The 18,139-nt window shown below is 34.2% G+C and overlaps 1 protein-coding gene across 7 annotated transcripts in view; it reads left to right on the forward strand.

Annotated features, from left to right (window-relative positions):
- The window catches only part of MIER1 (MIER1 transcriptional regulator), a 62,590-nt gene that overhangs the window by 7,930 nt on the left and 36,521 nt on the right, over positions 1 to 18,139 (forward strand). For 6 of the 7 annotated variants that reach the window (XM_044238427.1, XM_044238428.1, XM_044238432.1 and 3 more), the window contains 2 exons: positions 7,572 to 7,596; positions 12,932 to 13,077. In XM_044238427.1, the coding sequence (XP_044094362.1) occupies positions 7,572 to 7,596; positions 12,932 to 13,077 (171 nt within the window). Of the gene's footprint in view, positions 1 to 7,571; positions 7,597 to 7,730; positions 7,768 to 12,931; positions 13,078 to 18,139 lie in introns of all 7 variants that reach the window. The other variant, XM_044238433.1, reaches the window with a different exon arrangement.

The following is an 18,139-nucleotide window of genomic DNA, read 5'->3' on the forward strand; positions in this document are numbered from 1 at the left end:
CTATGTCCCACAAAAAAATCTAAAGCAAGTGAAAAGTAAAATTAATTTGTATTTTTCTGATCTCAAAATTTTAGTAATTAGGATGATTTTAGAGACTAGTCATTTTAAAAAATTAGGTGGGGAAATGCTTGGTGTATAGAGTTCTATTGTGTGAGCTCTCAGGAAATTTGTTCTTTATGATGCCAATATAAGGTATGTGGTAAAATAAATCAAATGTCTCTTGTACTTTTGGTTAAGTAGACTTGAACATTGAAGCTAACTGGTGAAATGACAGAAAATGCAAAGCAACAATATACATTTATTTGATAAATCTTAGGGGAAAACAGGTTAGTGAGGAAATATGTCTCTGGAGAAAAATGTAGATATTATGTTTCTGAGTTTTTTTTATTGTTGTTATTTTTTCCATAGAAGAATGACCCTGACCTTGTTTTTCCCGAGAAATGTTTAATTCCTGAATACAAATTGATTTAGATTTAAATAGAATATACTACTTTTTCATATTTGATCTGATCATCTTAGGCAGTAGGAAGTATATATTTAATGGTTCCTGAAATTGTGATAACATTTAAAACATATTTAATGTGCCTAAAAGAAATGGTACATACTCCCTTTCTTAATAGTTTTTGGTACTATTTCTCATTACTTATTATCCCTTAGAATTATTTATCAACCTTCTAAAAGGAGGTTCTCCTAGTCACACTTAAAGGAAGGAAATTACAGGGTAGTTGCAGTTTTACAGCGGCAATAAGAAAGCGTAAGAGGAAGAAATTGTTGATCCTTTGGGTTTTGTAAGGAATGTGGTGTAGGGACCTTTGGGAATGAACAATTTGTGTGTTATTTCAGAGTTTGTAAACACAGAAGGGACTTTTCTTTTCCAGGGGTGGGGGGTGGGGGAGCCACAGCATAGTGCAAGACCTATCTTTTCATCTCTGCTGTATTGTTACATAAAGAGAAAAAAAATTTAATGAACTTCTTTTCTGTATTTTAAGTATTTAAAATTTTTCAGAAATGATATACATAATCTGTTTATTCACTATTGCGTCTATTTGTTTCTTTCTCTTGAAAACAGACTGCTTAGTGGTTTTTAGTGTATTTGAATTTAATTTTTTAAGGAAATAGGATCATCTTGACCGCTCTTTTTGATGGTGTTAATTTCAGTTGTAAGCAAAACTTGTTTCTTTGCAATGAATTTGGGCCTTAAATAATTCTCTGTAGTGGTAGTGAATTTTTTAAATATTTATACTTCAGTGTATTTTAGGATTTATCCAGAGTAATCAAGAACACCAATGTATGAGAATCTAATAAAGTTAATTCAGAAGGAGTGATAAAGTGCTTGGTAAGGTAGGAAAGGTTAGCTGGAGGAGATACAGAAGTGGATTACTTTTAGAGACTTTTTGTACAGAAGACTAATCAGTTTCTCAAATGAGAAATAAAACACTGCCAAAAAAAAAAAAAAAGAAATACTGCCATTGAAGCAAGAAGCTTAATGTAAAAGCAGAAAAGTAATCACATATATAGAAATTTCTTGCTTGAGTCCCTGTATATTTCAAAAGATTCACAAATCTTTTCAAAATTCATTGCAATGATTAAACTGTTAAAGTACTGGTCATCACTGGGGACCCATTCTCTTTGACTTATTCTATGGCTTTTAAGAATGACTTAAAATTATGTTTGTGTAGATAGGAAATTCATAAAGTAGCACCCTCCAGAAAGCTTTTTGCAAATAGAGATCATTTTTTTCCAAAAGTCCTAGATGGAAAAAAAAAAAAAAAAATTAGAAGAGGCTATTAAACATATCCCATCCCTTTAGCTAAGTATTCCTTAGTAGTAATATGTCTTTTGAGGAAATCATATTAAAAGTAAAGAACTTAGATCTCAGAGGAAATTGAACTAGAAGAAGTCTAATTCTTTCTATCTTAGGGAAAATGCAGAGTTAATGCAGTTTGTCCTAGGTTGTGCATTTAGGCTGTGGTACAATTAAGAGTGGGGCCTAGACTTCAGAATTCCTAGTGTTTAATAATAGCAGTTCATCCTCTGAATTATTATTACTGTAGTTAGTTTGCTAGTGTTACCACCAAGATTTTCTTAATCTTTTTTATGGCCCAGAATTCCTCAGGGTTTGAAATAAGTGACTTAGTTTTATATGGAGGAAGAGAAATGGTGAGCACGATTCCCCAGTCTTCTCCACCTGGAGAAGGGCCTCTAACTCCTTTCTGGTTTCTATCCCCGTAACTGTGAGAATCTCTGATTTAGTATCTAAATTACTAAGTAAATGATGATAACAAAGAAATGGTGATGGAATTGGTTTGAGGGGAGAAATTAGTTCAGACAGTTATGTTCATTGAAAATAGCTTTTGATTACCTGGACTATAGGAATCTAATGATTACTTCATGCTTTTACTACTTTATTTTTTTTAAATAATGGTAATATTCTAGATTACCGTGTTCTAGAAAAATACAGAAGAGAAACATTTGAACAAATCTGCGGCATTGAATTTGTTAAAGCTATTAACAACTTGAACAGCTAAGTCATATATATGGGTGAAGGTACAGAAGTTAACAATTTCATTTTTTAATTTGATTTAGCCTACTCATACTTTGTGTGGCTGTCTAGTGTTATGTTTTCCATCTCAGATATTTATGTATGCACCTAAAAGAAAACTAGGTTATTTTTCTAAATTACATACTTATTTAAAAAAAAAAATGGCAAGTACTAAGTTTTCTTAAAAATCGCAAGTAGAGGAAGAAAATGAAAATAGCTAATAATAGCCAGTAATTCCACAGGATAATCTCCAATGACGTTCTTTAAAAAACAAAATGGTAATGCTAACAAGTGGCTAGAAAATTCCAACAGTGTAGAAAGGTATACAATGAAAAAACAACAACAACAAAAAACCAAAACCAAACCCTTCTCTCCCCTACCTGTTTCCTAGAGGTAATTACTGTTAATAGATTCTTGTATATACTTTCGGAGAAAAAAGTTTTCATTGTATTCAAGTCCAGTTTACCCCCTCTTCTATACTTTTTTTTTTCATTTCTAATATATGCATAAGTAAATATGTATATATGGTTTTTATATCTTTTTCTCATTCACCACAGATTTTTGTCTCATTCTTTTTAGTGGATTAATGTGTTTAACTATTTGGAAGACTTGTATTTCATTGATAGACATTAAAATTTTTTTCCAACCTTTTGCTATAAACCACTTTATGGTAATGACTTATAGATATATCTTCGTATGCTTTTTTAGGCATATCAGTAGGGTAATTTTATATTAGCAAAATAATCACTAGAATGGGTAAACAAACTCGTTTTTCTACTGATAATGTGTGAGTGCATTTTATTTTTATTTTTTCTATTTATTTATTTATTTATTTTTAAAGATTTTATTTATTTATTTGACAGAGAGAGAGATCACAAGTAGGCAGGGAGGCAGGCAGGGGGGGGGGGAAGCAGGATTCCTGCTGAGCAGAGAGCCCAAAGCGGGGCTCGATCCCAGGACCCTGAGATCACGACCTGAGCCAAAGGTAGAGGCCCAACCCACTGAGCCACCCTGGCGCCCCGTTTTTATTTTTTTTAAGATTTTATTCATTTATTTGAGAAAGAGTGGGGGAGAGTATGAGAGGGGAGTGGGTCAGAGGGAAAAGCAGATTCCCCACTGAGCTGGGAGCCCAATGTGGAACTCAATCCTGGGACTCCAGGACCATGACCTGAGCCAAAGGCAGTTGCTTAACCTACTGAGCCACCCAGGCACCCAGTATGAGTGCATTTTAAATACATTTTAATCTCCAGTGAAAAGATCTTTACTAATTGAATTTTATAGTTTGTGCTTTTTCTAAAATAGTTACTGTTATAAGTGAATACCTGCTTAACAGCTTTAGTTTTATTTTTCCCCTCCTTTCCCCTTTCAGTTTACTGTGTCATTAATGGTAGATGTTTCAGGTTTTTCTGGAGAGTATTGTTAGAGATACCAGTTTCTTACAAGACATAAATAAGTTTGACATGATAGATGACAACTTGCAGTCACATTTTAAATATGCTTTGAACAGATGAAAACCAATTTAAAAAGAAAGAGAAATTAAGGGGGAGGAAGGAGAGAGGTAAAGAGAAAACATTTTTAATATATTTGTTTCCTTGGAAGATGTGGAAGCATTCAGGTCCTAGATTTCAATTCCACCTTCAGCACCTACCATGGAAGCTTGATCAAGTCACTATCTCTCCTTGGGTTTGCTAATCTATAAAATAAGTAGGCAGAGCAGATGTTATTGCCAGGTATATAGTTATCAAGTAATTTATTCATTTGAAAAAATGTAGTACTGTATCATTGTAAGCTGGTTCTGCTCTTCTCTTAAATACCTAAATAAAAAGTGTTCTCATTTCATACTGAAATTTCCTGTATTATGATACTAAACTCTTATTTTGAAAAATAATTGTTTTTTCTGTTAGCTGGGCAAAGGTAATGTTTATAGTATAAACTGTTTTAAAATGCCAGGTTTTTAGAAGTTTTATTTTTAATTTAATTGAATAGAATTAACTTTCAAGAAACTAATCACTCTCATCCTCCCCAGACTGAAATAATGGAATTTTATTTTGCACATAGAATACTAAAATACATGTCTAGAGGCAAACAATCCCACTTCCCCTCCCCCATCCCAATCTAGGTATACATCAGTCAAACATAGTTCTTGAAACTTTCCAGTATTTCTGATGTAAAATGACAAATGCTATCTTTGAATAATGGGTGTTCCACTTTATGCCAGCTAAGCTTACAAATGCTACTGGTCCTGTAAACATTGGTATCTTAATTACTGGAGAATATTTGGGATCTTTTTCAGAATTTATTAAAGTGATAGATAACTTTACTCATAGAACAACAGTCATTATGGTACTGGCATTTAGTGCTTTGTGAGGCCTTTTACAAACTATAGACACCATTCATCATCCAGTATCTTCATTATTGCCAATATCTAACATCTGTGAAAATGTGCCTTTTATTCTTCTATAGGATAATATTTCTAATCAGGAACTCCTTTTTTATAAGACTGTTAAGTGGAATAATTATTAGAGTGCTTTAAAAAAAAAATAACAAAAACAAAAAAACAAAACCTAAATGTTCAAAGAGCCATTTCTTTTAAACTCCTAATTTGAAAGAAATGCTGGCTTTTCTTGTTTCTGCCCTGTAAATCATTTTGAAAGTTTACTAAAAAGGAAAAACAGCCCTCTGAGGCTACTTGGGGATGGCAAACCTGGGACCAGATGAAGATAATCATCATTGCTGTAGCCTTGGGCAGAGGTTGTTCTTAAACTTGGGAAATAAAGTAAAATTGCATGACATAAAAGTGGATTAACACTTCAAAATATTGATTTTCTCTGTAATAATTTGTGTGGTGGTTAAATCCATTTTGAGCTGGAAATACGTAGGTAGCTCTGCCCAAAAGATGTTAAGCAACCTAGAAACCCTTTTTATAGTAACATTACTCATCATCCTGCTCTCCAGCTTCCTATTGGAGGAATAGAATTAAAAAGTAGCACTATTTGGACTCTGTTGTGGCAAAGTAACTTTTAAGTAAAAGTAGTGGTGTGACACTTGAAAATATATAATACTGAATACTGTTAGTCTTTTATTAAAATTAGTTGATGTTATAGTCCAGAATCATTTTAAGCATTAGAAGAAAAAAGAAGTAGGACCCTTGGAAAAGTGTGCTTCAGAAGAATCTAAGTTATCATGTACAATCTAAAATGTCATACTTAGTACAATAGCATAATAAAGATACTTTTCAAAATGGAGTTTTAATACCTCATAAGAAATTTGTCTAAGATGCCTACTTTTGAAAAATTAGGCACTTTCCTCATTTTATTTTTTCTTGGCTCTCTGCCCCCTTAGCAGAAAGAGGGAAAATACTGATCTTCCTCGACTCGTGATGGGGTTATGTCCTGATAAGCCTGTCATAAGTTCAGAGTATCATTAAGGGGGAACCTGGGTGACTCGGTTAAGTCTCTGCCTTCAGCTCAGGTCATGATCTCATGGTTGTGGGATTGAGCCCCACATTGGGTTCTCTGCTCAGCGGGGAGGCTGCTTCCCCTTCTCTCTCTGCCTGCCTCTCTGCCTGCTTGCTTGTGATCTCTCTCTCTGTCAAATAAATAAAATCTTAAAAAAGTATTAAATCAAAATTCATTTAATGTACCTAACATACTGAATGAACGTCTTAGCTTAGGCTAGCGTATCTCAGACATGCTCAGAATACTTAGCCTACAGTTGGGTAGAATCCTCTAACACAAAGCCTATTTTATAATAAAATGTTAAATATCTCATGTAATTTATTGAATACTAGACTGAAAGCAAACAACAGAAAGGTGTGTGGGTACACAGTGGTTATAAATGTATTGGTTGTTGTTTACCCTTGTAATCGCATGCCTGACTGGGAGCTTCAGCTTGCTACCAGTGCCCAGCATCACAAGATAGTATCATACCACATATTGCTAGCCCAGCAAAAGATCAAAATTTGAAGTTCAGTTTCTACTGAACACGTATTGCTTTTGCACTGTGGTAAAGTCGAAAAACTGTTAAGTTGAGCCATCAATGTTGGAAGCTGTGTATTAGAATAACCCTACCTCTTTGCCAGTGCTTTTGGCCTTCCAGCATCTCTGACTTTTAATAGGCATGAAGTAGCTCTGAATGAATAGGAAAGGTTTTAATTATGAAGGTTTTAAGGTTTTTTAAAGGTTTTAATTTAATTATGTCACTTGAAGCATATTTAGTTTTATTTATGGAAGTGTGTTTGTAGATGGTTTGTTTGTAGTTGTGAATTAACTAAATTTAGATAAAATAGAGCCATGAATTGTCAAGTGGTGATACTATTAAAATAAGTTGCTAGTTACCTATTTTATCTTTAAATTTTCTGAGTGCTTACAGTTAAATATATGAGGAGTAGAATGCTACGGTAGAAGCAGCGTTGTAACTGGAAATGTTGGTAACTTTTCCGTCAGATAACCTCTCTAGACTTCAGCTTGAAGCTTACTAATTCTGTAATGACTTAAAAATATGTTGTCTGTGAGTAAAGTTAACCTAGTGTACTGTTAGTGCTCAGTAACATTTTACTTTTCCCTTTTGCTTTCTTAAAATATTACTTTTACTTAAAATAATGTCTTAAAAGTGTTTTGGCCTCCCTTCTCCCACACATTTTAAGCCAGAGACCAGTTTGATAGCAAACCTTGTGTATAATTTCCTCTGTCTTCATTGGAGAAAATATTTTAGAAAGTTCCAAGATCTCAAATCAGATCTCTTAAACTATGAGATGTTATGAGACCCATATTTACCTTCAAAATCTGAATCAATTCCTTATCGTCTTTGTTTCTAGATTCAGGAGTGTTTGAAATTTTTCTCTATGTTTAAATAAACGTAATGTCAGAGAAAGGATTATATGGAAGGTTTTAATTTTTCTTGGACAATTCATACATTAGAACTTACTGTGGTTTTTGGTATCATGCTTGTCATTGAATAATTCTGTAAATTTTGTAAAGATCTACTACCTAAAGATGATCATTTTTCTTCTTTTCTTCCCCTCCCCCAGCCATCTGTTGAGTCTTCAAGTCCAGGTAAGTATTTTCTATGTTTTCTGTAATCTCTATTTGACTAACATTTGTCCTATGAGTTATAAAAAGGCTTAGAAGAGTTAGACTATCATCTGACTTGCTTTTCTTCTGAATGCTTCTTTTCTCTGGGGAAAAAGAAATGGATGAAATATTTGACTGCCCATGAAAGTACAGGTGAGGCTGCTGTGAGTTCAACCTCGTGACTATTTGTGGGTTCATTTTTTTATGAATTACTATGTGTATTTCTTACAGGTTTTAATTGCTATTTGATTTCAAGTATATATGAAGTGTATTTTTTCAAAAGGAGTCACTACTTAGAAATACTTACTTGTGGAGGAGTCAAAAGTATTTGAGAAAAAAATTAATGCATTTAATGAGGGAGAAAGTAAAACAAGAACATTCAAAAATGAATATTTAAAGTTGAAAAGGTTATGTTTAGATTCAAACCGTATAGTGTTGGAATTTCATGTTCTCTTACAACAGATTCACTTTTTCTTACATGTGATACTTGAACCATATCTGGGCCACAAATTTTTTTGTGTGGCCAGTTGCAGTGATCTTAAAAATTAGGATGTTTTGGGGTACCTGGGTGGCTCAGTGGGTTAAGCCTCTGCCTTCAGCTCAGATCACGGTTTCAGGGTCCTGGGATTGAGCCCCACATCGGGCTCTCTGTTCAGCGGGGAGCCTGCTTCCCCCCCTCTTTCTGCCTGCCTCTCTGCCTACTTGTGGTGTATGTCTGCCAAATAAATAAAATCTTTAAAAAAAAAATTAAGATGTTTTATATAAAATCAGTATTTAAGCTTCTCACAGTTAGAGGTTCTGGCACTACTGAGTATAACATACCTGTATATCAACAATTGGTTGGAGCTAAAGAGCACTCAGGAAAGAGCCCAGTCTTTGCCTCAGTGTGCAGGGGCTTCAAGAGAAAGGACTGCCTTCTGTAATGGAGTACGTGAATTAAGGAACAGCTCAGTATAGCATAAGAGTCAGAAAGGGAGTTCTCTGAGACATGGTAATGTTTTATTTGAAAACATAGATATTAAATATTTAGATACGCTATATTACTGAATTTTCCAGATTATTGAAGCAATCTTCCTATGTTTTAAGTTTTGGAAAGAATGTTTGTAAAAATGGTTAATATATGCCATTTTTAATGGTTTGGGGTCCTTTTCATGAACACAACTCACTGTACTCTGTGTAGTACAATGAATTAAGTAGGAGCTAGACTAGAATATCTCTAGATCCCTTCTGAATGACTAGTGTGCTCAATTGACTGTGAGTTTTGTCATATTTATTTCAACTGCAGATGTCTTCTCTTTCTAATGTGCTTGGAAATAAAGTATATTTCTGAAACTCAAGGATTTTTTTTTTTTTAACTTCCTAGTTTATAAATATGTTCTGGATGGTTGAGGTTGGAAGTAATCTGACCTCAGATAAATAGTAGATTATTGTATCTTTTTTAGGACATGGAATTGTTCCCAATATTTTTTTTCTTTCAACACAGATATCTTTTCATTGAAAAAATAGATTCTAGTTGTTTTTGTTAATGTTGTCATACTGCAAATAGACTGAGTTTTAGATATATGTATTTTTAAAGATTTTATTTATTTGACAGAGAAAGAAAGAGGGATCTTAAGTAGGCAGAGTGGCAGGGAGAGGGAGAAGAAGGCCCTCTGCTAAGCAGAGTCCAATGCTGGGGCTCAGTCCCAGGACCCTGTGATCTTGACCTGAGCTGAAGGCAGATACTTAACTGACTGAGCCACCCAGTACCCCCTAGATATTTTTCTATGGATTTTTGAGACATTCATCAGGTAATATATAGGCACAAAAAAAGTAATTACTTCAAAAGTAATTACTATTAATAAATAGCTTTCTCATTTTCCCCTTGCATTTGAATCAGCTTAGGCTGAACTGGAATAGTGGAACTTGAAGAATACAACTATCATTGATGGCCTTTAGTACTTGCTGAATGCTAGGTTTTTTTTTATTTTCCAGACTAAGGATTTTGAAGTATTGTTTATAATATCAGGCTTCTGCCCAGAGGGAATATATATTGCTCTTATAAGTAATACTGATTGTAGGCAATTAACAAAAGTTGGTGGGAAAAGAGTAGGAATAGAGGCTTCTGTGTAAAAAAAATTTTTGGTCCACTGATAAAAGGCAGTGGCCTTTGTAACATCTGTACTTTGGAATTGATGGTACTAATAATAGTCACATGACCCAGGCTCAATGGTTTGTCTGTAGACTTTACCAGTGTAAACCTGTGGAGACACAATACAGGGTTTTACCTGTAAGACTAGTAACCATTAGAGGGGGTAAAGATTTAGGGAAGGGAAGGAAATAAAATTATTTAATAAGTGCACATGATATAAACAATTTATTTTTTGAATCTTTGAAAAGATATAAGGTAACTTTTAGTAATTTCATAGTAAGATGTAATTTTATGACCAAACTGATCTTTGCCTTAACTCTAAAGAAAAATATTTATTTACACAAAGCACCAGATTCCCTCCCTCTAATGATTTATTTAGGGATTTTTACCTCTAGGAGACAGCCTAACAATAGGTCTAATAATTAACAGAAAGGAAAAGGATGGTTAATTGGTTTCAACAAGGTAAAAAAAGTCAGATAAAACCAAGAAGTCAGGTTAAGGCAAGAAAAGAAGTGAAATTGAAAGTAGGAAACAGTGTGGTGTATATGCAGAGAAAGAATTGGAGTGAGAAGGGGAAAAGGTTTACTACCCTTTGGTATTTCATGTAGTGACAGGGTGAGGTGGTAAAGCTTTAAATATAATAGGCTTTGCAAATGACAACAAAAAATGGGAGACTTTAGGTCAGTAATAGAATACTAATAACTTGATACTATGTATTCATGTGAGTTTTGTTTTGTTTTTTAGTTAGTGAAAATGCATAAGTAGTTAGGAATTAAGCATAATTAGATTTTTGCAGTATTTGCGTTCATAGGGAATTGTATTATGATTAGGATAATAGTACATTCAGGGTGGTGGTGTGAGGTGGTTTTAGGATCTTTCTCCGTATAACGGAGAAGAAAAATACAGCATCACTTGTAGGAATACATGATTATTGACTAAGCATCCTGGAAGATTGCTAGGTGAACTAAAAAGTTCTGGGAGTATTTTTCATTAAAAACTCAAGAAGAAGGGATAATGTTTGGGAAAAAACTGCAACTAAATTAGGGGTTCTCAAACTGCTCTCTTACAAAACTCTTGTTTCAGTGAGTACCAGTCCCTCAGCTGGTACTAAGATGCCCTAATAAAATTATGCCTGGCTTTTCTTAATCCAAAGAAACTGATAGTATATGTGATATGAAATAGATTTTTATTTTTTAATAGATTTTTATTTATTTATTTGACAGGGAGACACAGTGAGAAAGGGAGCACAAGCGAGCAGGGAGCCTGATGCGGGACTCGATCCCAGGATCCTGGGATCATGACCTGGGCCAAAGGCAGATGTTTAATGACCGAGCCACCTAATTGCCCCTGTATTTTTATTTTTAAGTCATTCTAAAACTTGGATAGTTTTTTTTAACTGATTTGTGTTATAAGGTGGTACCTGATTTAGAAATTATGTATTTAGTTATTTTATATTTAATACCAGTATTGTGTTCTTCAAAGAATAGAAAGACTTCTGAGTGTTTCACCACCTGATCTGGCCTGCAGTTCACACATCTTAGTAAAAATAGGTTCTCTTCAAGGCCCCTGGGTGGCTCAGTTAGTTAAGCATCTGGGCCTTGATCTCAGCTCAAATCTTGATCTCCAGGTTGTGAGTTCAAGCCCCATGTTGGGCTCCATGCTGGGTGTAAAGCCTACTTAAATTAATTTTTTTGTTTTTGTTTTTCTTTTCTTCTTCTTCTTCTTCTTAAGAAAAATCAGTTCTCTTCAAGTATTCTTTGAGGCAAGATACCTACTGTCTCTGAGGCTGGGGCTTGTAGGAAGCTTGAAGTATAATAAAAGCAGAGACATTGGAATTTGCAGACCCAGGATTTAAATTCCATCCTTGCCACCCTATTGGCTCTATGGGTTTGAACATGCTGCTTAAACTGTCTGAGCCTCAAGTTTTTGTTTTTGCTCATAGGATTGTTTGAAGATTAAATAAGATATAATGTATGTATGTTTAATGTATATAATGTATGTAGCAAAGATTAAATAAGATATAATGAGTATGGCGTGCTTGAGCCATAGTATTAGGCACACAATAAGCTCTCAAAAAATGGTTCTTACACTGAAAATTGCGGAAGATGACAAGACCCCTGAGCCTTGGGCACCCCTTTATCCCTAATAGTCTGTTTTTCAAAAAATCAACCTTTGACTCTGTTTTACTTACTGGTTCTCTTAATGGACTGAAGGAAGAGTATATTGGTATAATATATTCTAATTAATGATATAACCTTTATTAACTTTATTTTAAAAATTGCTAATTGATTTTTTAAATAGTAATAACTTATTTATTAGTAAAAAAAAAAAAATGCTTTTGCAAACTTAAGTCCAGGTTTGGCAATAGCCAAATGTGGGAATAGTTTATAGAATGTTTGTGCCGAACGCTTGCAATCTAAAATTACAGGCTTGACCCTACTGAGTACAACAGTATTCCCCAGCCACACTCTAAAAATAGATGAGCTTACACATCAGTACCTATTGGAGTATTTTTAATGACTTTTATAAGAGTTCTGTATGCAGTTTTTAATAAATTTTGCTTTTATATTCTGTATCAGAATTACTCTCTGAAATAAAATAAGTTTAAAACAGCTACCTATATGTTAAAATACATTTTCATGGAAGAACAAATAAAATAATATTTGAGTGCAGCTGTATTTTCATCAGACTATTTATTCATATGACTTTGTATTTCACATGACTTTGTATTCTCATGGGCCATAAGGGTTCATGCTCATTGGGTTTATTAAATATCAAATGATTAAGAATTGTGATTTTTCCTGCATGAATGATCTGGTTTTGATATGACCCTTTATTCTTTGCGACTGAAATTTCATGGTTAGATGACAGTACTCTTTTTAAAAGCTGTATATACTTTTTTAAAAGCTATACTCTCCTCTCATCCTTCATCCTAGTTGTAAGTTTAACTGTGAATATATAGAGGTGAAACGGGTAAAAAGTAATCCCTTAGAGAAGAGAATTTTTTGGGGTGTTGGTGATGTGTGTAAGGGAAAGGATTTTAGAAAACAAATAATACTCAATGGGCATAGCTCTTCCCTGATACTTTTATTTGACTTGTATCCAGCTTCATATAGCGTACACATTAAGTTAATATTAATAACATTTAATTTGGTTTACCACACTTTTAAAAATATTCTTTACCAGGAGGTTCAGCAACATCAGATGACCATGAATTTGATCCATCAGCTGACATGCTGGTTCATGATTTTGATGATGAACGAACATTAGAAGAGGAAGAAATGATGGAAGGAGAAACAAACTTCAGTTCTGAAATAGAGGATCTTGCAAGGGTAAATAACACTAAGAGCTAGAGAATGTAGTAGTCATGGGTTTTTTGGGGGGAGAGAGGAAATACTTGAAATTTTGGTTCTCTGTGTTTGTTTTAGGTGAAAAGTGGTATTGTATATAATTGATACTGAAAATTTTTGTGGTCATAGGTGTGATATTTAAAGTTTGAAATGTAAGGCATTTTTTAAAAAGAAATAACTATTTGGAATAGAATTCAAATAGTTACTTTAATAAAACATCACAGGTGTCCAGTAAAAAATGGGCTATATAAAGGAGGTGCTTGGGTGGCTCAGTTGGCTAGGAGTCCAACTCTTGATTTCAGCTCAGGTCATGATCTCTCAGGGTCGTGAGATTGAGTCAGGTTGTTGGGCTCTGCACTGGGTGTGGAGCCAGCTTAAGATTCTCTCTCTCTCTCTCCCTCTGCCCCTCAACCCATCTCCTGCTCTCTAAAAAATAAAAAAGTTTGCTGAATTTCCTCAGATATATCTCTGTCCTCCTGCACTTGCTGACATTTTACTTATACCCTTTCAGAGCCACAATTTTGTAATAGTGGTTATTATTTTCATTTCCCATTTATTCCATAAAATAGATAGTGTACCCCTTCCTGTCAAGATGACCAATGATTTTATTGTTCTATCCATCAGTCACTTTTCTATGTATTTTACTCTTAGCCGTATTCAGCAGTTACCACTCCCTTCTTTTATTTGAATTCTGGAGTACCCCACTATCCAATTTTTCCTGTTTGTTTTTATTCAGTGCCCTTTGCAGACTCTTCTTCCTTCACGCAAGATTTAAATTTGGAGTTTCCAATTTGCAGTTCTGGACTTTTCTTCTGCCTATAAATTAGTGCTCCTCAAAATGTGGTATGAATGTCAGCTGCTTCAGAATCGCTCATGGACTTGAGAAATGGCAGATTCCTATACCTCTTCCAAGGCATACTGAATTAGAATATATACACATCAGATTTGAAAATTACTAAATTAGGTGATCTAAACTAAACTCATGGTATCAGTATTCTTCATTTTTCTAGCATTAACATATTTCCTGTCCCCAGTTTTTTTTTTTTTTTTTTTTTTTTTTAATTTAATCCCCTGCTTGACATTTCTGCTTGGATATCTCAGTAGACATCTTTAAATTTTTAATGTCCAAGGGGCACCTGGCTGCCTCAGTTGGTTAAGTATCTGACTTTTGTTTCAGCTCGGATCACGATCTCCAGGTTGTGGGTCGGAACCCACCGTGGGCTCTGTGCTCAGTGAGGAGTCAGCTTGAAGATTCTGTCTCTCTGTTCCACCCCCTGCTTGTGTGCACGTGTGCAGTTTCTCTCCCTCTCTCTCTAAGTAAATAAATTTTTTTTAAAAATTCTTGAAAAATAAATAAAGTTAAATGTCCAAAGCAGAAATGTCAATTAATGTTCTTCCTCTATCTCTTCCTTCCCTGTCTTCAGCTTAATGAAAAATGGCACTATATTGTACTTCGTTGCTTAAGTCAGAAATCAGGGAGTCCTCTTCTTTCATTCCCAGTACTCAATCCCAAATAAGCTGATCATTTCTACCCACAAACACACTTCTTATCTGACCATTGTTCCATCTCTGCTGCCACTCTCTAGCCCAGGTCCCCATCATTTCTAGCCTAGACTATTATAATAACTTCCCAACTAGATTTTCCCCATATCCTCTTTTACCACTCTTCTCTCCAGGGTATTTCTATAATAGCCGTGATGGTCTTTTCAAAATACAAATTCATTTTTGTCAGCCTTTTACTTAAAATTTCTTCAGTGGCTTCCTGTTACACCAGAAGAAAATCCATATTCCTTGACTTGGCCAGCAAGCCATCTGCATGATACCATCCTTCATCCATGTATGATAGTGCCCCTGTCATGCTATTAAGTAGCCACACCAGCTGCTTCTGTTCTTAGGTGTGCTTTTTCTTTCTGCTTCAAGCCTTTTTAGCTCATTCTTCTCTTTGACACGTGCTTTCTGAGATTGACTCCTTATCCTCTTAAGTCTGGGCTTAATGTTGCCTCAGAATGATCTTAACCTGTCTCATGATTAACTTTTTTAAACCACTTTACCCCATTCAATACTTTCTTTATAAGTAACACAATTTGTATGTATGTTTGTCTAATTTATTATCTGTATCCTCTTTCAGTTCCATGAGAGGAGGGACAGTGTCCGTTTTATTCCCTAGTGTATTTCCTGGTACTTAGCAAGAGTGGTCAAACATTTTGAATGAATGGATAAATCGATCGGGTATGCTCTAATTTAAAATATACTACATAAATGATCTGTACTCCATGATAAAAAAAGCATAAGAAATGAATAAGACATTGTGTCAGTCTTTAAGCATTTGGAGTACATAATATCGTGGAAAAATGAATTTTTGTACTTTTGTAGTAGTAAAGACTAATCTGTGTTTCAGAAGTTTAGTTTGGAACTTTTTAAAGTGTACATTTAAAGAGCTAGAAAAGAAATTCTATTAATATCTAGTCAAATCTTGTCAGATGGTCCCATTTTGAATCTAATGGTAATTAGTGCTGGCTTAATCCACAGTGCCTAAGCAATTCAATATTTTATTAAGCCAAAAACAATTGGTTTTAAGGGCGATGATGATTAGTTGTTATAAAAGCTTTTCAGGAAAGAATTAAGAAGCACCTGAAGAGCCTGGAGTCAAAACTGTTCTTTAGAAGAGGCTGGGAAGTCATTCAGAAGACAGGTATAATTTGTTTGAATGATTGAGAACCCAGGTGAACGTTCAAAGAATCACAGTCACTTCATATATTCATTAAGTGGAAAGGCAGTTATTTGCCTATATTTCATAGAAACTTCTGTTGCTTTAGATATATTTTTGTTTCTGAGTAACCCATCCGTGGGATAACATTTAAAGGAGGAAAATGTTATATTTTCCATTTCCTCACATTCTACATTACTAGATAATTGTGTGAATAGTTATTTAAGAGGAGATAATCAGTACAGGTTATGGGGTAGAATGATGTTACTGTTTTCTTCTGTTTTGGAAAATAAGCTATTGCATTTAATTAGTACAAAATTGCTAATGGGTTTTGCTAGAAGTTTGTATTGTCTTTTACTATTTCTTTTTCATTCTTCTGCCTTCAGGCTTTTATAGCCTTCCCAAATTTGATTTCAAATGACCCTTCTTAGGGAAAAAAACTTAAAATAGAATTATTTGTAGAGGATATAGAAAGAAAGACAGGGAACCAGTCTTTTATCATTCTCTTCATCCAGACTATCTTACACCTTCTCAGGTGCTTCCTAGCTTTTTCCAGAATAATTAAGGCTGAAGTTGAAGTTGCTCAAAATCACCAATGCTTTCATCTGTAACCTGCAGCTAAGCTAGTTCAGGGCCAGTATAAACTCTTTAGTTATAAACCACTTTTTTTCTTTAATTTAAAAAATGAGGACGATTTTCTCATATTGATTACTGATTTTCTTTTATAGAAATGAAATATTACAGCTGTCAAGAATTGGTTAGTTGGTTTTTACCTGGCATGTTGGTTATATGAAATGAACTTCTGATGTAACCATGGCAGAATTCTGACAGTTGGTTTATTCAGGAGTTACCACTAACTGCATGGCCAGTAGTTTTAAGTTCATTCGGTTTGAAGTCTAAAATTTTAAGTGAAAATTAGCTTTTCATAGAAGGTGCTTTAATGTTTGTTGTTACATTTCAGTATAGTTCAGTACAGGCATGAATCTTAATATAAAAGGTAGTTATATAAGTTTACCGTTTAAATGTTTTAGTAGAATTAGATACACAGGTTAGAATTTATTGTGGTGATCTTAGGAGGAGTGTCAGGAACATTCCTGTAGTAAATAGACTTTTTGCTAGAAATAGCAATATGGTGGCTGGTTTAACTGTTTTTCAAATGTACTCTCAAAATTCACAGTTTTTGAATGGCACAGTTGTAGTGGTGTGTTTAGGAGAAGCAGGATCAGGATCAGTGATCTCTTTATGTATTTATCCGTATTTTTTAAAATTACATTGTAATAATATTATACTTAATATTTACTTTGAAGTGCTAGACACATACCATCTGGTGAATCTCCAGAACTAGGAAATAAAGATTAAAATGTGAGAGATCGAGTATTTTTTGAAGTATACAAACAAGAATGGTATTGAATGAAAAGAAACGCCAGTGTGGGGATTATAAAGTTCAGTGCCGCATCCCTTTATAGTTTATCTTATAGTGAAACCCCAAACCCAGGAGGTTGGTTACCTCAGAACTGTTTCTGTAGTCTACACTGGATGTAGTCCCCTGGACCATCCTGGCTGGAAATTAGTCTCTTTCCTTCTTCCTCTCTTCCTTCATAAGCATTTATTGATAAATCATTTGTGGTACAAAATATGAGAAGAGTACTGTGTCCATCAACCAAATGGCCCTTCAGTAGCTATTATCTGCTGTCACCTGCAGTCATTTCTAAAGGACTAATCTGATATGAGGCAGAAGGACCCACTTCTCTCCCAGCAGATGGACACCTCTCCAACCTTAAAATAATACTGAGTTATTTGGTAACATTACTGTATTGTTTCGAAGTTAAAGGACAGATTTAACTTCATATAAAATGTCTTTTAAAAAGTCCATTTTTTAAACCTCCAGCTAGCCTCCCTTTAGGTTACGCAGACAGGATTGCTCCTGTTTTTGTTATAGTGCTTAGTGAACTTAACTTCTTAAAGAAAGCATCGTATGCAAGTATAGTCACATTCTTGTGTTTTTATTCATTTTGTACTATGTCCATATCTTCCTTTATATTTCTTACAGTCTGTCAATGCAGTACATTTTATTTCATATTCTGTCAGGTTGAGGTACACTTAATCTAGGTCAGGTTTCAAGGAAGACGGTATATAGCATATAGATGTAAAGGTATTGTAAAGCATTTAGTCACACTGCCTGGTCAGAAGTCAGCTGCAAGTTTGTGACTTTGGACAAATTATTTAACATCTTAAAGCTTCAGTTTTATTATATAAAAATTTAGTACAGTGTCCTACATGGTAATCACTCAATAAATCCTAGTAGTTATATCATTTATAAAATTCTCAAAGAAATTT

This window comes from Neovison vison, chromosome 2, assembly GCF_020171115.1.
Source record: "Neovison vison isolate M4711 chromosome 2, ASM_NN_V1, whole genome shotgun sequence".
NCBI classification, from domain to species: Eukaryota; Metazoa; Chordata; class Mammalia; order Carnivora; family Mustelidae; genus Neogale; species Neogale vison.